This window comes from Cydia fagiglandana, chromosome 4 (assembly GCF_963556715.1).
Source record: "Cydia fagiglandana chromosome 4, ilCydFagi1.1, whole genome shotgun sequence".
Taxonomy (NCBI): domain Eukaryota; kingdom Metazoa; phylum Arthropoda; class Insecta; order Lepidoptera; family Tortricidae; genus Cydia; species Cydia fagiglandana.
The window spans coordinates 1147565-1167570 of NC_085935.1; the positions used below are offsets into that span (position 1 = coordinate 1147565).

A 20006-nucleotide genomic window follows, 5' to 3' on the forward strand; every position below is an offset into this window, starting at 1 on the left:
TCAAATAAGTAAATTTGTTATAATTATTTTCCTTCTACTTTTAATTTTATTTCAAGTAAACAATACAATTTCGAGGGAACGATAAATTTAAGTTTTTTACGAAGAGTAGATACGATATTTGAATTTCCCTAGCCAACGCTTGCCAGCATGAAATATTTCGATATTTCGCGTTTCTACTAGCACCAATTCTATTTAGGTTCCAATGAAAGCAAATATTTATGCGTTATTACTCAGCTTATGCATATTGATTATACAACGTTTTGTGCGTAATATGTACGTTTGAATTCGATTACATTCTTCTAAATCTTGGCAAAGCTTCGAAATGTCAGCTGTCAAGTCAACAACGCCAGCTGTCTTTTGTCTGTCAAGATTGTCAACAGTGTCATGTCAAACTAGAATTTGGCTTCGTGTCGTCAATAAAACATTTCTGCCTGTTTTAGTTTATTCTCCGTAAATCGACACAATGTCGTTAAGTCTCCTTTTAGAGAAGTACGACGTGTCTAGTGAAGAAGGTTTAAAAAAAGCCCTTCATGAAATCGAACAGGAAGAAGTAAGTTACTTTACTTCTTTACATTACCTTGTGTCACTATTTTATCGTTTTAATAATTTAGTTATTCCTTCTGAAGTATAGAAATCTTCATGCGGGCTGTACACACACGTCGAGAGACCCCAAGACAGGCTGAGAACGACTGTGTAGGTACTGTTCCTTTCTCGTCTCGCGCTTCTCCAATTGGATCTGAGCGAGACTCGGCGAGAGGCTCTAGACGAGTGTGTACAGCCGGCATCAAATTAATTTCTTATATTTAGTTACGTACTACTTGTCTCTTATCTACACAAATCTTCACATAAATCATATAGTATATTCTATAATATATCTAATTCCAAGCTTATATTAATTCCTATTGGTACTCAACCATTTAAAACACTTATTTACAACTTCATCTTATTACTAACCTCATCTGAGAACTCTGTTAGTAATAATCTGCTACTGATAACGAAGTTTTATAATCCCCAAGGGACTTAAAGAAGTGTTTATAATTTTATGCACATTCATTCTTTATTTTCTAGACGGAGGTAGACGAAGCACTTTCCAATGTCCTATCAAAGGCATGCTCGTTGGAAGGGCGGCTGCGGACCGCAAGCCAAGCGTACGCCAAGCTTGGTGAGGTGAAGGCAGACACACAGATTGCGGCAGACATGGTAGACAAGACTGCAATGTTGGCCAGAGACGTCAGTGCTAAAGTGCGCCAGCTGGATTTGGCTAGGGTAAGCATTGCAAACTTGTAACACAGAATAAGTAATAGTACTACTGTACAGAATGAACACTTCCTACAAAACCGAAGTTTGAATGCAATTCAGGGTCGAATAACGTATGGCACTAATCCCCGACTATTTAGGGTTGTCAAAATTCAAGTAATTATCTTATCTGTGGTCGTGCACGCAAAGGGACGTCAAGTTGTGCCAACCCTAATAACTGCTCGGAGGAATGCTGAGCCGAGCGGAGCCGAGTTTGCACGAAGTCAGGAGTGTCTCCCCACAGGTTGTAATAAGATTAGGATTAACTAAAGTTAGACAAGTGTGAATTAGGACATTTTATTGGACTGAACCTGTGTTTTCACAATTCTCAACAATGATAATATCTTGTGATGACTGTTTGATTTTAGGCAATAACAGTGGTTAACTTTTTGCCTCTAATAATACCTATGTAACCTTTTTGCATCTGCTTTTTTACTTATTTTATGTTTTATTTATCTTCTCTAGGGGGTGCACAAAAGATCCCTATGGGTCGAAGTGTATCCGCAAGGGCCCCCGAAAACAATAAGATAAGATAAGATAAGATTATGTTTTATTTCAGTCCCGAGTGGCAGAGTGTCAGCGGCGAGTCAATGACCTCATAGATCTGCAAGTGTGCAGTGCAGGAGTTGAGGCGGCCATCAAAGCACATGATTACGAAACAGGTCAGTTATTATTTACATAGTACTAATCTCAATCTGTGTAGAAGACATTAAAATTTTTCAACCCTATTTCCATATGCTAGTAATGTCAAAACCTACCCTCATTGTCTATACATAACACTAGTTTAATTAAAAAAATATATAACAGGCGCGGCGCACGTGGCTCGCTTCCTCAGCATGGACCCCGGATCAGTGGCGGCGGCGCGCGCGCGGGGCGAGCACGACCCGCGCGACGCCATGACGGCCGCGCAGGCCACGCTGCGCGACCAGCTCGTACGCAAGTATGTAATAAGTTAATAACGGTCAAGTATAGGTAATTTTAAGGAGACATATTGATATAACCATTTGAAACTACAAAGTTATATTTAGCTAATTTTGATTATACTTCGTAATTTATTCATCTAACAAGCCATTGCTAATTGTTTGCCCTTATCCATAATTATCATTAATATGTTTATTATAATGAGATCAAACTTAAAAAACCGGCCAAGTGCGAGTTGGACTCGCCCGAGGGTTCTGTTCTGTACTTTTTAGTATTTGTTGTTATAGCGGCAACAGAAATACATGATCTGTGAAAATTTCTTTGGGGTGTGGGGAAAATTAATTTGGGTATGGAACCCTAAAAAGCTCTCATATTTTATAAATGAGGGGTTTGACTCCCGTTGACTCGCCTTAACCACCCCATGTTTAGTTCAACCCGCACCAATACTTTTAAACTTATTTTAATATATTCCTTTCAGGTTTGAAGAAGCGGCGCGCAAGGACGATGAAGCGGCTGTGGAGCGTCTCTTCAAGTTGTTCCCTCAGATTGGACGAGCTGACGAGGGCGTTGACCTGCTGGCCAGATATCTCGCTAATAAGGTACAAACTGCATATAGAATTACCTAAGCGCCACTTGCACCATCTCACTAACCCGGGGTTAACCAGTTAAACCGTCAACCCATTGTCAAATTGTACTGGTAACCATAGTACAAGGGTTAGTTGGATGGTGCAACTGGTGCAAGTGCCCTTAGTAAAAATATTACGTAAAATACTATTATAAATTATAACGTTAGGCCCACCATACAACATTTCCGTATTTTTAAATTGAAAGCTTGTATAGTCAATTGGGATGAAAATCGTTTATTTTTGAAAGCAATGAAACAAAAGAAATGCTACTTTATTCGGTTTATAAATCGAAACTGAAATGGAAACAATACTGAATGCGTTAATGAACTTAATGATACGGTAAACGGTTATGGTGTCTGCCGCGAATGCAGAAGACGCTGGTTCGAACCCTGGCAACCCAGTCAACAACTAAATCTAAGTAAAACAATTAAATCACAAGTAGAAATTATTCTCCAGTAAGTATCGTTGATTTTCGAGGTGAGACTTTATGTATTTCTGCCTCTGTATGACCCAATAACTTGTGATACTCTCGCTTTTTTTTTATTCCTACATTTATTTATTATATCATATTTCTCAGTCGGAGGCTGCAATCCGCCGTGCCTGCACCGTACCGGATCCGACGTCCGACGCGGCAGTGTTCGCGGACGCATTCACACGATTACTGGAAGCAGGAGGGCGTAACGTGGAACGAGCGAGATTACTTGCAGCTGGACGCGCTCCTGGTCGGCTGCCGCGGGCGTTGGCGCTTATACAACCAGTGGTACGTATCAGTGCCGGATCCGACGTCCGACGCGGCAGTGTTTGCGGACGCATTTACACGATTACTGGAAGCAGGAGGGCGTAACGTGGAACGAGCGAGATTACTTGCAGCTGGACGCGCTCCTGGTCGGCTGCCGCGGGCGCTGGCGTTTATACAACCAGTGGTACGTATCAGTGCCGGATCCGACGTCCGACGCGGCAGTGTTTGCGGACGCATTTACACGATTACTGGAAGCAGGAGGGCGTAACGTGGAACGAGCGAGATTACTTGCAGCTGGACGCGCTCCTGGTCGGCTGCCGCGGGCGCTGGCGCTTATACAACCAGTGGTATGTATCAGTGCCGGATCCGGCACGGATCCGACGTCCGACGCGGCAGTGTTCGCGGACGCATTCACGCGATTACTGGAAGCAGGAGGGCGTAACGTGGAACGAGCGATATTACTTGCAGCTGGACGCGCTCCTGGTCGGCTGCCGCGGGCGCTGGCGCTTATACAACCAGTGGTATGTATCAGTGACGTCCGACGCGGCAGTAATCGCGGACGCTTTTACACGTCTGCTTGAAGCTGGAGGGCGGAGCGTGGAACGAGTGCGCGTATTAGCAGTTTCACGTGCATTTGGTCGGATGCCACGGGCGCTGGCGCTTATACAACCAGTGGTACGTATCAGTGTTTGATCCGTGCCGGATCCGACGTCAGACGCGGCAGTGTTCGCGGATGTCTGCACACGATTACTAGAAGTAGAAGGGTGGAGTGTGGTCTCTATCAGCGCAACTGCCCTAAGTGACCTCCCTAAGTTGTGAACTTTTCACCGTTTTCTTAACAAGAAACAAGAGTTTGAAGATACGAATTTTATTATTGTAACGACGATTACACAATACTCCTTTTTGCTTACGTCACACAATTTATAATACATAATTATACAGAAACAAAAACAATTGGATAGCAACAGACGGTTTTATAGCTTAAAAAAAACGATCTCTTCTAGGCAACCTTTGGGAATAGATATAAATAAAATAACTATATTATGTGAATAATTTCCTTCCAGATTTGCGCAGGCGGCCGCCGGGTGTACCACGAATTAGTGGCAGCTCGACTGTCAAACGCCCGTCGTTCTGCGCTTCACGCCGAGCCAGTGTTAGCCGAGCTAGCACTCGCACATTCTACTATACAGCTGTATTTCACGTTCGTCAGACGGAGGGCTGAGGTAAGTCGAGTTATACCTAGATTTTTCATCATCATCATCAGGCTATAGTAGTCCACTGCTGGACATAGCCCTCCCCTAAAGAGCGCCATAGCGCCCTGTCTTCAGCTTGCCGCATCCAGCATCTGCCTGCAGTATCTGTTATCCCACCTGGTCGGGGGGCGTCCTACACTACGTTTGCCAAGTCGCGGTCTCCACTCACCTTTGATTTTTAACCGACTTCAAATAAGGAGGTTATATAACCCAAATATTAAGATATCAGCTCGATTGACCTAATTTGTCCAATCGATCTATATTTAGTACAATATTCATACAAAATCAGAATTATGGAAAAGTATTCTGTGTATTTATTTATGACCCTGATACTAAAATAGATAATTTTAACTAAATAATAAGCGAGGCCTCGCGAGGTTGCTCGCTCGCCAAATTACTATGTTATTCTGGCATTTAAAAAAATAGTTATAAAAACAAGAATTCAATCTTACTCAAATCATATAAAAACTTTGTGCAATTGCTAACTAGTGTAACTAAACTGACACATTTTGTCCTATTTAACTAAAACCTCTTGATACTATATAAAATAAATAAATGAAACTACATATATTAGACATTTGATCCAGGCGGACGCGTCAACAGTGGACGAAGAAACGAAGAAATCATGTATAGCGGCCACAGAGAAGATCATCACAGATTGCGACCTGACAAGGACCGCTCAGGACTTGCTGGGACATTATCTCGCCTTGGAAAGGTGGGTAGAGTCATCATGTATAAATTGTAAAAACGAAGTAGGTATAAAAAATAATAGTAATGAACACATGTGAAAGAATACCAAGTTCACTGAAAGTTTCGCTAATAAAAGAATTGAGATCTAACTGGAAACCATGTTCTTTGCAAAGCGCCTTAGCCCATTGCATAACATTCTTCAATTAGAAAATGATTTATGTTATTTGTTACGCAACATGACTTTTGCAGATTAATTATGGCTACCCCTCGCACTGCCGTGTCGTAAAGCTGTTAAGTTTGTGTTTGTTTCTAGGTTCTTCTTAGAAGAGAGCGTCAGCAAAGCGCTAAAGATGGCGGCACCACAAGTCGGGGCGACCAGCTCGAGTTTGGTTGACGATGTCTTCTTCATTGCGAGGAAAGTTATTCGGTAAGTTGACACTTGACAGCTCATACAAGTCGGGGCAACCAGCTCGAGTTTGGTTGACGATGTCTTCTTCATAGCGAGGAAAGTTATTCGGTAAGTTGACACTTGACAGCTCAAGATGGCTGCGCTACAAGTCGTGGCAACCAGTTCGAGTCTGGTTGACGATGTCTTCTTCATTGCGAGGAAAGTTATTCGGTAAATTGACACTTGACAGCTCAAGATGGCTGAGCTACAAGTCGGGGCAACCAGCTCGAGTCAGGTTGACAATGTGTTTTTTACCGCGAGGTAAAGAGTATCGAGTATCGAAAGTAAGAAATTCAGTTGACTCTCTACTATGCCTAATAGATCTAATAGTGATTTGTGTATTTTTTAGTATTAATTTATCGATATTTAAAACCGACATTTGGTAAATTAGAATTGCTGACGAAGACTATAAAATTATCACATACGTACTGTTTTTTTAATTTTTAATATTATGTATTCAATGGTTGGTATTCCACTTGTCCAATTTGTTGGTCCAATGTGCATTGCGTTTCACTTTCTCATTAAGCAAAATGTGAGGCGCAAATACACATTGGACAAATAAATTTTATTGGACAAGTGGAATACCACTCTAAGGGCCACTTGCACCATTCACTAAATCCGCGGTTAACCTGTTAAACCTAGAGTTACTATGGTTGCCAGTACAATTTGAAACTGGGTTAACGGTTTAACCGGTTAACCCGGAGTTAGTGGGATGGTGCAAGTGGCGTTAAGAGTCGGTCGCACCAAACTGTTCGTATCGTTAAAGAGTTCACTAAATTTTTATGTATGGAAAGTTTCATAGTGGCGCGCCGGGGCGCGCGCTCTGACGTCGATCAGTCTGTCAAATGTGGTCGGTGCAACTGGCCCTAAGCAACACTCTCTATTGTTTGCCTCCAGCCGCAGCATTTCAACGGGCAGCGTGGACGGCGCGTGCGCGGTGCTGAACGAAGTATCCGCGCTGTTGGAGCGCGACGCCGCGGCCGCGCTGCGGCGCTGGCTCCGAGCCCCTCCCCCCGAGCCTCTCCCCCTCCCCCCGCCCGGGCCCGCCGCCGACGCGGCCCGCCACAGGGAGGTGGATGCCCAGGCGCAGCTATATGTGGTCAGTAATTGCTCGCTTTTATATACCTACAAAGATAAGGGTATAGGAACAGGGGCCCATTTCTCGAACGATATTACATAGTCTAATATTATTAATATGTTGTCATTAATAACATTCATTCGAGAAATGGGAGCCAGTTGGGACTATAATACTCGTAGTTTTACTAGAGTGAAAACAGTCATAGGTACGATAGCTGAAATGTTAGAAAAGCGTTACTACGTCTTACGCATTAACAGAAAACTAAATCCCATCAAAAACATAAATGTAAAAAAGGAGAGCCAAGTTCAATACAAAAATTATGCTTGGCTGTGGGGTTCGCCGCAAAAAGAATGGAGATTTAAATGAGTGCCAAGTTCTATGCAAAATCCAAATATGTATTTATAGGAACAAAATAACATTATAAACAAGTATTAAACTCTATTTCTTTGCTTTATTGGATACCTATAACAATTGCTGTTATTTAAAAAAAAATGCGAGATCTTAAAGCAGGTTAGATTTGACTTGGCCAGTTTTCATTACATCAATCATTTTATAAAGTTATTCAACATATATATTTTGTAATTCTGATAAAAACTGGCCAAGCCAAATCTAACCTACTTTAAGATCTCACATTTTTTTTAAATAACAGCAATTGTTATAGGTATCCAATAAAGCAAAGAAATAGAGTTTAATACTTGTTTATAATGTTATTTTGTTCCTATAAATACATATTTGGATTTTGCATAGAACTTGGCACTCATTTAAATCTCCATTCTTTTTGCGGCGAACCCCACAGCCAAGCATAATTTTTGTATTGAACTTGGCTCTCCTTTTTTACATTTATGTTTTTGATGGGATATCAATACTTTTTGTAAAGAAAACTAGGCAGGTATTGAGATTTAATGTTTTTTCTTGTGTTTCCGCTGCATGTTTTTTTACTTCTGTTCTTTGTATTAATTATGTGGTGCCACGCGCCGCCAACGACACACCGTGGGCCGGTTGTTTAGCGCGTATTACAGGTTTTTTGTATGGGGACCCCCCTAGTTTTTAACTTTTTTTATGTTTAGATTTTTTCCTACGCTTACACACAATTACCGAGCTGGATTCCAAATTTCATCCTTCTAGGTCATCTGGAAGTAGGTTAGGTTTAGGTACTATATGTCAGTCACAATAAAAAAGAAATTTGTATGGGAACCCCCCCTATTTATTAACTTTTTTTTGTTTTTAGATTTTTTCCTACGCTTACACACAATAACCGAGCTGGATTCCAAATTTCATCCTTCTAGGTCATCTGGAAGTAGGTTAGGTTTAGGTACTTATATGTCAGTCACAATAAAAAATGGTTTTTTTGTATGGGGACCCCCCCTATTTTATAACTTTTTTTAATTTTTAGATTTTTTCCTACGCTTTCACACAATAACTGAGCTGGATTCCAAATTTCATCCTTCTAGGTCATCTGGAAGTAGGTTAGGTTTAGGTACTTATATGTCAGTCACAATAAAAAATGGTTTTTTTTGTATGGGAACCCCCCCTATTTTATAACTTTTTTTAATTTTTAGATTTTTTCCTACGCTTTCACACAATAACTGAGCTGGATTCCAAATTTCATCCTTCTAGGTCATCTGGAAGTAGGTTAGGTTTAGGTACTATAGGTATGTCAGTCAGTCTTAAAATTTACGACTTTTTGACCTTCATATCTTTATAACCGTTTGAGCTAGCTTCATGAAATTTGGGCTTCTAGATGTCCTTATGGATATAATTAAACACACGTAGTTTTATGTGTTTACGTTAAAGATGTTTTGAGTTATAGAAGGGTCAAAAGTGGCACCAAGTGGTTCGTGTAATATTACACTTGGCGCTGGCTAGCCAGTTCCTTTGCTTGAACTTGGCTTGACACGCTGCCGCGTGTCTAGATAGTAAAAACGTCTTTAATTTGTAATCGGTCACTTTCGACAACCACCTTTGAAAAATTCGACATCGGTCAACCAAAATAGATACCAGTGGCTCTGAGCTGTACATCTTGCGGACCTCCATAATTCCGCCATTGTGAAAATCTTTCAAAAACTAGGTATATTAACAAAAGAAAACTTACAATGATTATGTACATTGACAAAAGAAGTAACAACGGAGTCGCTTTGCTCGAACTTTGCGTTAACTCGGTCTATGAACTATTATGTTACCAGGCACACAGCCACAGGCCAGCCAGCCAGAGACACAGGCAGGTGGTAACTTACTATTATGTTTCCAGGCACATCTAAACGAAGCGGAATCCGGCGCCGAATGGTCCATGCGCCTCGCCACAGAAGCTTGCACACTCGCAGAGCCTCTACTCTCTACCGGCGGCCGCGACAAGCTGGTGTCGTGCGCTGAGAGTCTCGCTACTGCCGCGGCCGCGTTCAAGGCCGCGAGGGATTTGGGCTTGGAGGGTATTACGGCTGCGTTGAAGCATAAGGTCACTAAGTGGGCTGACGCGGTTGCTGACCCAGATGGAGGTTAGTTGACAAATTCGGTTATGACAGATTTGGTGTTACATAATTATTACATCCGCGTGAAAGGACCATTCAATCTTAAGGGGCCCACTGATTAACAGTCCGCCGGACGGTATCGGCCTGTCAGTTGTTCGGAACTGTCAAAATTTTGTTCTAACTGACAGGCCGATACCGTCAAGCGGACTGTTAATCACAGGACTATTCGGATTTCGAGATAATCACAAGATCTTGAGACGATTTAGAGATCAACTAGATCTACATTAGATATCGACTAGATGTGACTTGGATATATAATAAGTCATAACTTGTCGAAATCGTACAAGAGGACCTCCAGAATCGCGGAAACGTCAAATTTGACATATCTATCTTACAAATATCTTTAAATTATCCGTATCGTAACTTGTTGAAGTCTAGTAGAAATCTAATTCATTTACCGAATCGAGCCGTCAGTGGGCCCCTTTAGAAGGGATGCAAAGGGTGTAATTGTATATGTAAATATTCCGAATATACCATAATTGTGACGATTTATAAATTAATTCCGGGTAGAAAACTATTAGGTACTATTAGTTTTATTTCCTAAGAAGTTTGACAGCTATTTATGGAATGACAGCTGGTGTTCGCTATATAAAATCATTTATTCTCGTCAAAAGAATTTGAATTTTCTATACTACTTTTTCTTTATACTAAATGTCTATCATTTTATTCTATATTATGGTGCCTGCACCCCCTTCCCCTTCCCATGCCCTTCTCCTTGGGGCGCTGCCATTTAAATACAGACTGTAACTACAGTGTATAAGGTTCAATCTTCTTTAAGTCCAATGAGCAGCGTAAATAAATTGTCATACCGTTTCCAGATAGCATGGAAGACGATGCTGACGCGCTACCTTCAGCGTTGGACACTTTAGCCGAAGCCAGCAAAGCCCAGCTGTCAGCGGCCGCGGCCAACCAACTGCTGACCACCATAGTGCAAGACTTGGCCACCAGGGCAGAAGAAAGACTGCTGGTGCATCATTATGATCAGGTAACATTCGATCTAGTCACTGCTCTACCTTCAGCGTTGGACACTTTAGCCGAAGCCAGCAAAGCTCAGCTGTCAGCCGCCGCGGCCAACCAGCTGCTGACCACCATAGTGCAAGACTTGGCCACCAGGGCAGAAGAAAGGCTGCTGGTGCATCATTATGATCAGGTAACATTCGATCTAGTCACTGCGCTACCTTCAGCGTTGGACACTTTAGCCGAGGCCAGCAAAGCCCAGCTGTCGGCCGCCGCGGCCAACCAGCTGCTGACCACCATAGTGCAAGACTTGGCCACCAGGGCAGAAGAAAGGCTGCTGGTGCATCATTATGATCAGGTAACATTTGATCTAGTGACTGCTCTGCCTTCAGCGTTGGACACTTTAGCCGAAGCCAGCAAAGCCCAGCTTTCAGCGGCCGCGACCAACCAGCTATTGACCACCACAGTGCAAATCAATGCGGTTTTGAGACGGAGAAGCCCCCTCCCCCTTAAATCGTTGGGTTCTAGGTCTTTAAATTTGGGTCTGTCTGTATACATGTACCCGCTCCTGGCACTTGGAGTGAGTGTTGTTTGGTTCTTAATTTAGTCCTAAGTTATAATCTAGCTACAGTCGCGGCACTATGTGCACTTCAGTTCATTTGTGGTGCGCGTGCCGCGGCCGCTGTAGGACACCATCGCAAGCGCGGACTTCTGGCCGAAGGGTGTGATGTTTCGGCGGTTCCGGGGCAACCTGCCGAACCCTATACAGGGCGTCCCAAAACTATGGGACATCAAGGGAAAGTACCTTAAATATCGTAGATAGGATATTTTGCTGAAAAAAAACCGGGCAAGTGCGAGTCGGACTCGCGCACGAAGGGTTCCGTACCATAATGCAAAAAAAAAAACAAAGAGAAAAAACGGTCACCCATCCAAGTACTGACCACTCCCGACGTTGCTTAACTTTGGTCAAAAATCACGTTTGTTGTATGGGAGCCCCATTTATCTTTCTTTTATTCTGTTCTTAGTATTTGTTGTTATAGCGGCAACAGAAATACATCATCTGTGAAAATTTCAACTGTCTAGCTATCACGGTTCGTGAGATACAGCCTGGTGACAGACGGACGGACGGACGGACGGACGGACAGCGAAGTCTTAATCAAAATCAAAATATACTTTATTCATGTAGGCCTAGCAACAAGCTCTTATGAATCGTAATTAATCTTAATCTAATTATCAGAGCAATTTATTGATGTTAATATTATTCCATAATAAAATTGGATTATTATACATGTCAAATTTAACACTAAGAATTTCACAAAAGGATCGTCAAACATTAAAAAAAAATGTATAAAAAAATACTAGTCTAGAATTTCTAGAATAAAATCTAAATGTCAAAAAAAAGCATAAGTAACAAACAAGTAGATAATATTACATCGGAATATCCATTTCCTCATCAATAATCAAATATCTATACATATAATAAAGCTGTAGACGGTCGAAAGTCTGTACATGGAAGATATTTGAAAAAAAGTTGGCTGGGGATACTTAGAATCGATAACAGAACACGTTCCAACAATTTTTAGAATTTTTGTCTGTTTGTCTGTTTATCTGTTTGCCTGTTTATTTGAACGCGCATCACGTGAAAACGGCTGAACGGATTTTGATGAAAACTTTACTAATCTGTCGAGAAAATCTCCGGCCAGGTTATAGGCTATAAAAATTCAACCCATATAAGGGGGGGTAGCCACAATACTCGCTTGATTTAAGTTTGCCCCTGAATCTTATGGCGCTACTTAGGAAGGAGGGGCAAACTTTTTCGCGCCTGGTTGGGAGTAAAAGTAAAAAAACCGGGCAAGTGCGAGTCGGACTCGCGCACGAAGGGTTCCGTACCATAATGCAAAAACAGGCAAAAATAAAACGGTCCCCCATTCAAGTACTTGACCCCGCCCGACGTTGCTTAACTACGGTCTAAAATCACGTTTGTTGTATGGGAGCCCCACTAAAATCTTTATTTTATTCAGTTTTTAGTATTTGTTGTTATAGCGGCAACAGAAATACATCATCTGTGAAAATTTCAACTGTCTAGCTATCACGGTTCGTGAGATACAGCCTGGTGACAGACGGACGGACGGACAGCAGAGTCTTAGTAATAGGGTCCCGTTTTACCCTTTGGGTACGGAACCCTAAAAATGTACAACTGTCTATCAAATGGCGTTTTTTATATCGAAAAATTTTCGCGCTCGCTTCGCTCGCATTTTCAAAACCATTCTATGATACGATAAAGGTGATATTCGGTTGGCAACTGCAGCAGCATTACTCTGTTGCAACGTTACTGAAATTGTGTGTTGCAAATTTTCGTCATAAAATGATGTGACTGATTTCCATACTAAAAGTAAGAGAGTGAGGGTACGTATGAAAATTTCCAATGTAGGCATTCGATTTGACCTTACGCGGACGCCTTTAAAGTCTTGGAAAAAATCTTGCTTTCGGGCTTGCGGCCAGCCGATTTTTTCGACATAGGTTACCGATTTTATAGCGAATTTTGCTCTCTTGCACAGCAGATTTGTCGGCCAAGGCGTGTTGCTACTTAGCCGCGATCCTGAGACCTAACTGTCAAGATGGTAACACTTTGGCAGTTAGGTCTCAGGGGCCCAGTGAAAGCCGAAAACTAAAATCATCCTATCAAGTAGCGCTTTCAAGTGATGCCAAAGAGCGAGCAGTAGAAGAGTCGTGATTACATGCATAGATTCGATTTCAAGCCACTCTTTTGCAGTTCGGCGTGAGGTCTTATGCAAGGCATTCTCCCTTACGGCAAAGTTGATCTTCTGCCTTAATTACACTTGGGCGTGGATCCAAATCCAAGCTTTCCTCTTTCGCAGCTGGGCCTTCTGCCTTGCTCACATTTCGCCAATACAATTCACTTGGTCAATTCCAAGCTCTGCTTTCTTGCATCTTTTCTGTATGAATACAACCTCGCTGAGACCCTTAAATATCGAGCCCTATGCCAAGCTAGGCTGATAGATAACTGTCACATCCCTTCTCTGTATGAAATCCTGGATTGGCGCCTGGTTGGGACTAAAAGTAAAAATGTACAACTGTCTATCAAATTGCGTTTTTTATATCGAAAATAGTACTCTGTTGCAACGTTACTGCTGCAGTACTGTCAATTTTCGTGATAAAATGATGTGTCTGATTTCTACACTAAAAGTAAAAATGTACAACTGTCTATCAAATTGCGTTTTTATATCAAAAAATTTTCGCGCTCGCTTCGCTCTCATTTTTTAATAACATTCTAAAATGTGATAAAGGTAATATTCGGGTGGCAACTGCAGCAGCATTACTGTGTTGCAGCAATGTCAATTTTTGTGCAAAAATGATGTGACTGATTTCCATACTAAAAGTAAAAATGACCAACTGTCTATTAAATTGCGTTTTAATATCGAAAAATTTTCGCGCTCTCTTCGCTCGCGTTTTCAATAACATTCTAAGATATGATAAAGGTGATATTCAGGTGGCGACTGCAGCAGCATTACTCTGTTGCAACGTTATTGCTGCAGGACTGTTAATTTTCGTGATAAAATTATGTGACTGATTTCCATATCCAGCTGTAATGCGGCAATGAACGTCACTCAATTGACCAAAAAAAATTCAATATAATCTTGACGACCCTAGGGAGAGGGGGCACCATGGTCTAGAAATGCTTAGGGCATCAAAGTATCTTAATCCGGCACTGGTCGTTTGCGGAGTCAAACGATTTGGGACTCGCATTTTATACGCATTACCATGCCTTCCCCAAAAAAATCGAATGATTCGTGAAAGTCTCGCAACGCATTGATGTTACAAAGGGCACGTGATTTTCCTCAGGAGTCTGAAGAAGACCACGGTGAGTGGCGCTTTAGCCAGGCAAGCCGCTTCGCTTTTGCTCGCGCGCGTATACCTTACTGTATCGTCCGATATACACCTACTACTCTGTCGTTTAAATCACGTGTAAAATTTGAATAAGGGCGAAAAAAGCTATTGATTTTGGAGTGTAGTTTTATTTAGTGGTACCTTATTGTAAAATATTTTATCTGGACTACAGTCCTCTAGCCAGCGAAATGCTATACATGGAAGTATTCTGTCCGCTCAATTATGACCCAACGCAAACTACCCCGCGATAGGCGGTACTTACAAACTGCTCGATTGGCAATCTCAGTACCACCGAGATGACAGTCAGTGACAAATGGCTAAATTGATTTATAAAAACAACGTTTTTTTGTAATTAAAAATATATTCATGTGTCGTGAAGTGGTGCAGAAGTTATTTTAGTTCATACCAAGGACAGTGGAATCACTTTTCACTTGTAGTAAACAGATAACTTCAGTAGAATTTGGAAAAAACATGACGATTTGTTTTCAATACTACCGTGCTAAGCTAAAACGTAACAACTGCATACAACTTTCATAACAACATACGACTTTTTAAATTGCGAGGATAATAGGGATGGTGTTATGCTAAATAAAGTAGACTATTTTATTAACTTGTGTTTGGTTTAGGTATTTTCTATATTATAATTATAAATGTAGTAATAAATTCCTTCTTACACATTTCTATTCTCTTACAGAATTTCTTCTTACAGATTTGTATTTTCCTTTTTTATTTCATGAGATGGAGCTATAAAAAAAACGACCTAGTTATTTCAAATTAATAATCAAATTTGGTATTGTCATTTTACATTACTTTCCATTCAGATTCCCACAAGATGCTATTCGCAGAGAACTATGGAAAAAAGCTGTCCAATTAGAGAGACATGAAATTAAGTGGAAGCCTGGCAAGATATCTAGAATATGTTCTATTCATGAGATATAACCCGTGAGATAATCATACCCGGTCTATGTAGACACATTTTTCCTATCATGATTTCACTGAATTAATTTAACAAATACAAAATATCTGAAAATGTTGATCATTTGAATCCACCCTCTACTGTCACATATGTAGGTTCTCTTTCAAGCCATTTTCGTCAGTAGAAAAGAGCGGCAAACATATTAACTCACATTATAGACGGGTCTAACGCGAATTATATTCAATTACCTTGATTTACCGACGTAAATCAGTTTCGTTTCGTATAATGTGAGTTGATATATGTTCAAAACGCGAAAGTTTAAAATATTATAAGAGCGGCAAATTTAGAAAATCTAAGCGCGCGAACGGCTGTGGTCCTATACAAAAATTTTATTTTGCACCTTTTTCTACTGACAAACTTGCTTGGCCGGCTATATACATATAAAATATTCTGAATTGAAAGTGGGAATTTATTGTGACTCCGCCTGTTCAAATATTTTTGACCCGATTCGTGTACCCATGTAAATTTTGCAGACTGTATAGCCAGTCCGATTTCTAAGATCAAGTTCGCCATACATTTACTATGGTGTACTTGATCTTAGTAAAAAGGACAGACTATACCTGAACGTGACTTCGCACTGCCATGCAGATTGATAATAAAATATACAAAATACTTATTATGATATATTTACTTATGTTGAGTTAGTCTGTCATGTCATAACAACATTTTAACTAGTTATCTTTTAATCTGCATTAAATTATTATACGTGAATTATTTGACTGGTTCTTCACTGTATGGCATAAACCTATCCCTGTCCAAGTCATATTCTAATCAAATATGAACCGTTAACTCTCAGCGGCCAGTACGTACAGCAAGAAGGTTATTAGCGGATTAATGTCGCTGATTGGTAGTTATTGACATTATATGCATTTCATCTACACTTAGCTATGTACCATTAGTGTAATAAAGATGACTATTATTTCGTTTACCAGCTTTGATTACAGGCTCTGTAAACGCGTCGTCTTATTTGAATGTAGGCGTAATTGTGTATGTGTGCTAATTTGGCCCAAGAATTTGAACGGTAATGTTCCTAAAGGCGGTATCCTTAGTTATATATGATCGCAGCCTCTAGCATATCCATCTGTAAACTTTAATTCAAGTTCCGCCTCCAGGGGAGAGGGAGAGAAATAGAACAGACCGAATTCCACGCGGGCGGAGCCGCGGGCACAGCTGGTACCCAATAAATAAATAATCATTTCATCACGGACGGACGGACGAACGGACAGCGAAGTCTTAGTAATAGGGTCCCGTTTTACCCTTTGGGTACGGAACCCTAAAAAGACATTATTTTAATTTAAAAAACAATTTAAACTGCATTCATAGATTTAATAACAATTAAACATAATAATTACATGGTTGAACCGGGAATCGAACCCGCTATACGAGAAAAAAAAAACCGGGCAAGTGCGAGTCGGACTCGCGCACGAAGGGTTCCGTACCATAATGCAAAAAAAACGCAAAAAAAATAAAAACAAAACGGTCCCCCATCCAAGTACTGACCACGCCCGACGTTGCCTAACGTTGGTCAAAAATCACGTTTGATGTATGGGAGCCCCATTTAAATCTTTATTTTATTCTGTTTTTAGTATTTGTTGTTATAGCGGCAACAGAAATACATCATCTGTGAAAATTTCAACTGTCTAGCTATCACGGTTCGAGAGATACAGCCTGGTGACAGACGGACGGACGGACGGACGGATGGATGGACGGACGGACGGACGGACGGACGAACGGACAGCGAAGTCTTAGTAATAGGGTCCCGTTTTACCCTTTGGGTACGGAACCCTAAAAAACCGCTAGAATTGAATACATAAATCGGTGTTTTCTCTCACGGTCGCTCCACCTGTCAGCGGCTCGCGGGCTGCGTAAAAAATGTCATTCATGTTCCATAGAACGGTTCTGTCACAAGGTTTTTACACCATGACGAATGTTGACGAGGTTCCCTAAGCCGTGTCGACATCAGTGTTTTCATTTTCTATCTTATTTATTAATTTTTAATTGGTCTAGCAATTGGGGGTAGCGACTTTTGCAACTTTATAGTATGCGATTATGCGTTGAAAAATGTTTTAGACATAGATTTTAGGACAGGTAATATATTTTGGTTCTTTAAAAAAGGTATAATTGGCAAAGGGACTGAAAGGCGTATGTGACATTACGAGTACACCCTTGGAGTTGTAGGTGTCTACAAGCTACGGTAACCGCTTACCATCAGCAGGGTAGAGTGCGTTATTACCACTAATGTGGTATTTAAAACCGGGCAAGTGCGAGTCGAACTCGCGCACGAAGGGTTCCGTACCATAATGCAAAAAAAAACAAAAAAAAAGCAAAAAAAAAACGGTCACCCATCCAAGTACTGACCACTCCCGACGTTGCTTAACTTTGGTCAAAAATCACGTTTGTTGTATGGGAGCCCCATTTCAATCTTTATTTTATTCTGTTTTTAGTATTTGTTGTTATAGCGGCAACAGAAATACATCATCTGTGAAAATTTCAACTGTCTAGCTATCACGGTTCGTGAGATACAGCCTGGTGACAGACGGACGGACGGACGGACAGCGAAGTCTTAGTAATAAGGTCCCGTTTTACCCTTTGGGTACGGAACTCTAAAAACACCCTGTATTTTATCATACCGATGGAAAGGGTTCATCATAAGGATTATTTTTTGCTAAAAACTATAGTGTCAGAAATAAAAGGAAGACCATGAATTTTAACATTTTTAATTCAAAATTAATCAATTTAATTTATCAAATGCTCAAAATGAGTCCCATTCTGTTGAACAGAAAGTCGCACTCCTTTGATTTTTTCACTAAATTTTACATCAAATGTTAAAATTTATGTTCTTCCTTTTATTTCTGAGACTATGTTATTTAGAAAAAAATTATCTTTATGGTGAAACCTTTCGATCGGTATGATAAAATTACAGGGTGATTTTTTTTTTCATGTAGCGGGTTCGATTCCCGGTTCAACCATGTAATTACTTAAAAATCTATGAATGCAGTTCAAATTGTTTTTTAAATTAAAATAATGTCTCCTTTCAGCAAAATATCCTATCTACGATATTTAAGGTACTTTCCCTCGATGCCCCATGGTCTCGGGACACCCTGTATACGCCGAGTCAGATGACGCGACGGAGCCACGCCGTTACGTCATCGCCCAAATCTAATGTTTAAATTAATTTTTACGTTTATGGTTTTTTTGTCCTTTTTTTATTTTGTAGTTTCACGGTGCCCCGGTTTTATACTGTAATGCTGTGTTACTTATTTGATAAATAAATAAATAATAGAGTATTATTGTTCTCCCAGACGGGCGGGCTGATCGTGGAGCGGCGCTTGCGGCGGCTGGCGGCGTGGGCGGGCGGCGCGGCGGCGGGCGCGCGCGAGCGCTGCGCGCGCAGCTCGCAGGCCGGCGCGCTGCTCGCCGCGGACTCGCCCGCGGCTGCTCCCCATGCGGCCAGACTCACGCCGAGGAGACAGAAGGATCTACTCGCCCGCAGGTAAACTATACCCTACTAGTTACCTATACTAAACTATACCTATACCACAGAATAAATCCTCGGGTAAAAAGCGAATGAAGCAAAAGTCACTAAGTGCTATCAAAAAATTTAAGTAACGATGCACTTTATTACACTTGTGACACGGTTTATTGTCCAATAATTTCAATGGTGTTAGTTAGTGACTTTTGCTTCTCACCCGACGAAATAATAGTACCCACTGAGTACAGAAGACTCTAACAAAACAAAACGCGCCTGTTACGATCGGGACAGGTATGGCCGCTAGGTGGCGACGGCGCCACGCGCGGCTTATGGCTAACCACCAAAATCGATGTAGAACAGATGTACTTTTAGCTACCTGTTGCAAAGCGACAAAATCGCGCAGTGAGCCACGCCTGACTATGCCCACCTATATAATCATTCGACGAGGGGTGACGGAGGGGTCGCACGCACCCGACCTGCATACGTCGCCGCTATTGTTAGCAGCTCGGTACACATCAAAAGCCGTCAAACCGCTGTTATTTTTTACACTACGATCTAACAATTTAACCAATAACTACAGAAACGAGTGCAAAAACTAAAATATAGAAAGAAAAAATTTAATTATCATTCTACATTTTTTCAGCTGTCCGTTCTTCAAATAATTTATTGATTAATCAATTTGTATTTTTTATCACTTTCAAGACAGTTTACTGAAACACTAATCGACTTAAAGGGTTATCCAGTGGATACTTTGCTTAGAAGCCGTTTGTAAATTGATACTTAACAAAAATTGAATGACGTATTCAATTATTATTACTGCAAAAATAAGAAAGTACCAACCTCGTATTGCTAAACGATTTTCTTTACTCGCCTATTTGTATCGCTCCGCTAATTCCTTAATTAATAATTTACTACCTAATATCAGATATACTTACCTAATAATTATTAAAAATTTCTTTTTCAGAACTGATTTCAGAATGGAAGACATCAAACGCCTGAAGCTTTAATTAAAAAAATATTTACACGTTATATGCATTTATAAATTATATTCAAATATTATTATTGTAAGAATAAATAAACGTATTATTTACATGAAACTTATGTTTAACTTTTTAA

General features: G+C 40.8%; 1 protein-coding gene across 1 annotated transcript; it reads left to right on the forward strand.

Moving 5' to 3' along the window:
* Positions 1-369: 369 nt before the first annotated feature.
* On the forward strand, positions 370-19965 carry LOC134663463 (conserved oligomeric Golgi complex subunit 4). The gene is made up of 14 exons (XM_063519835.1): positions 370-550; positions 1069-1266; positions 1856-1958; positions 2104-2236; positions 2696-2816; positions 3421-3603; positions 4647-4805; positions 5423-5550; positions 5839-5952; positions 6871-7072; positions 9300-9543; positions 10395-10561; positions 18721-18911; positions 19855-19965. The coding sequence occupies exons 1-14, from the start codon at positions 464-466 to the stop codon at positions 19895-19897; spliced, it is 2073 nt and encodes a 690-aa protein (XP_063375905.1). The 5' UTR covers positions 370-463; the 3' UTR covers positions 19898-19965.
* Positions 19966-20006: the final 41 nt, after the last annotated feature.

Bases quoted from the DNA above. Each gene is read 5' to 3' on its own strand.
- LOC134663463 (XM_063519835.1), top strand. From the start codon at position 464: ATGTCGTTAAGTCTCCTTTTAGAGAAGTACGACGTGTCTAGTGAAGAA. The intron at 7,073-9,299 runs GTCAGTAATTGC...TTATGTTTCCAG, and splicing joins CCCAGGCGCAGCTATATGTG to GCACATCTAAACGAAGCGGA. The intron at 10,562-18,720 runs GTAACATTCGAT...TTGTTCTCCCAG, and splicing joins TGGTGCATCATTATGATCAG to ACGGGCGGGCTGATCGTGGA.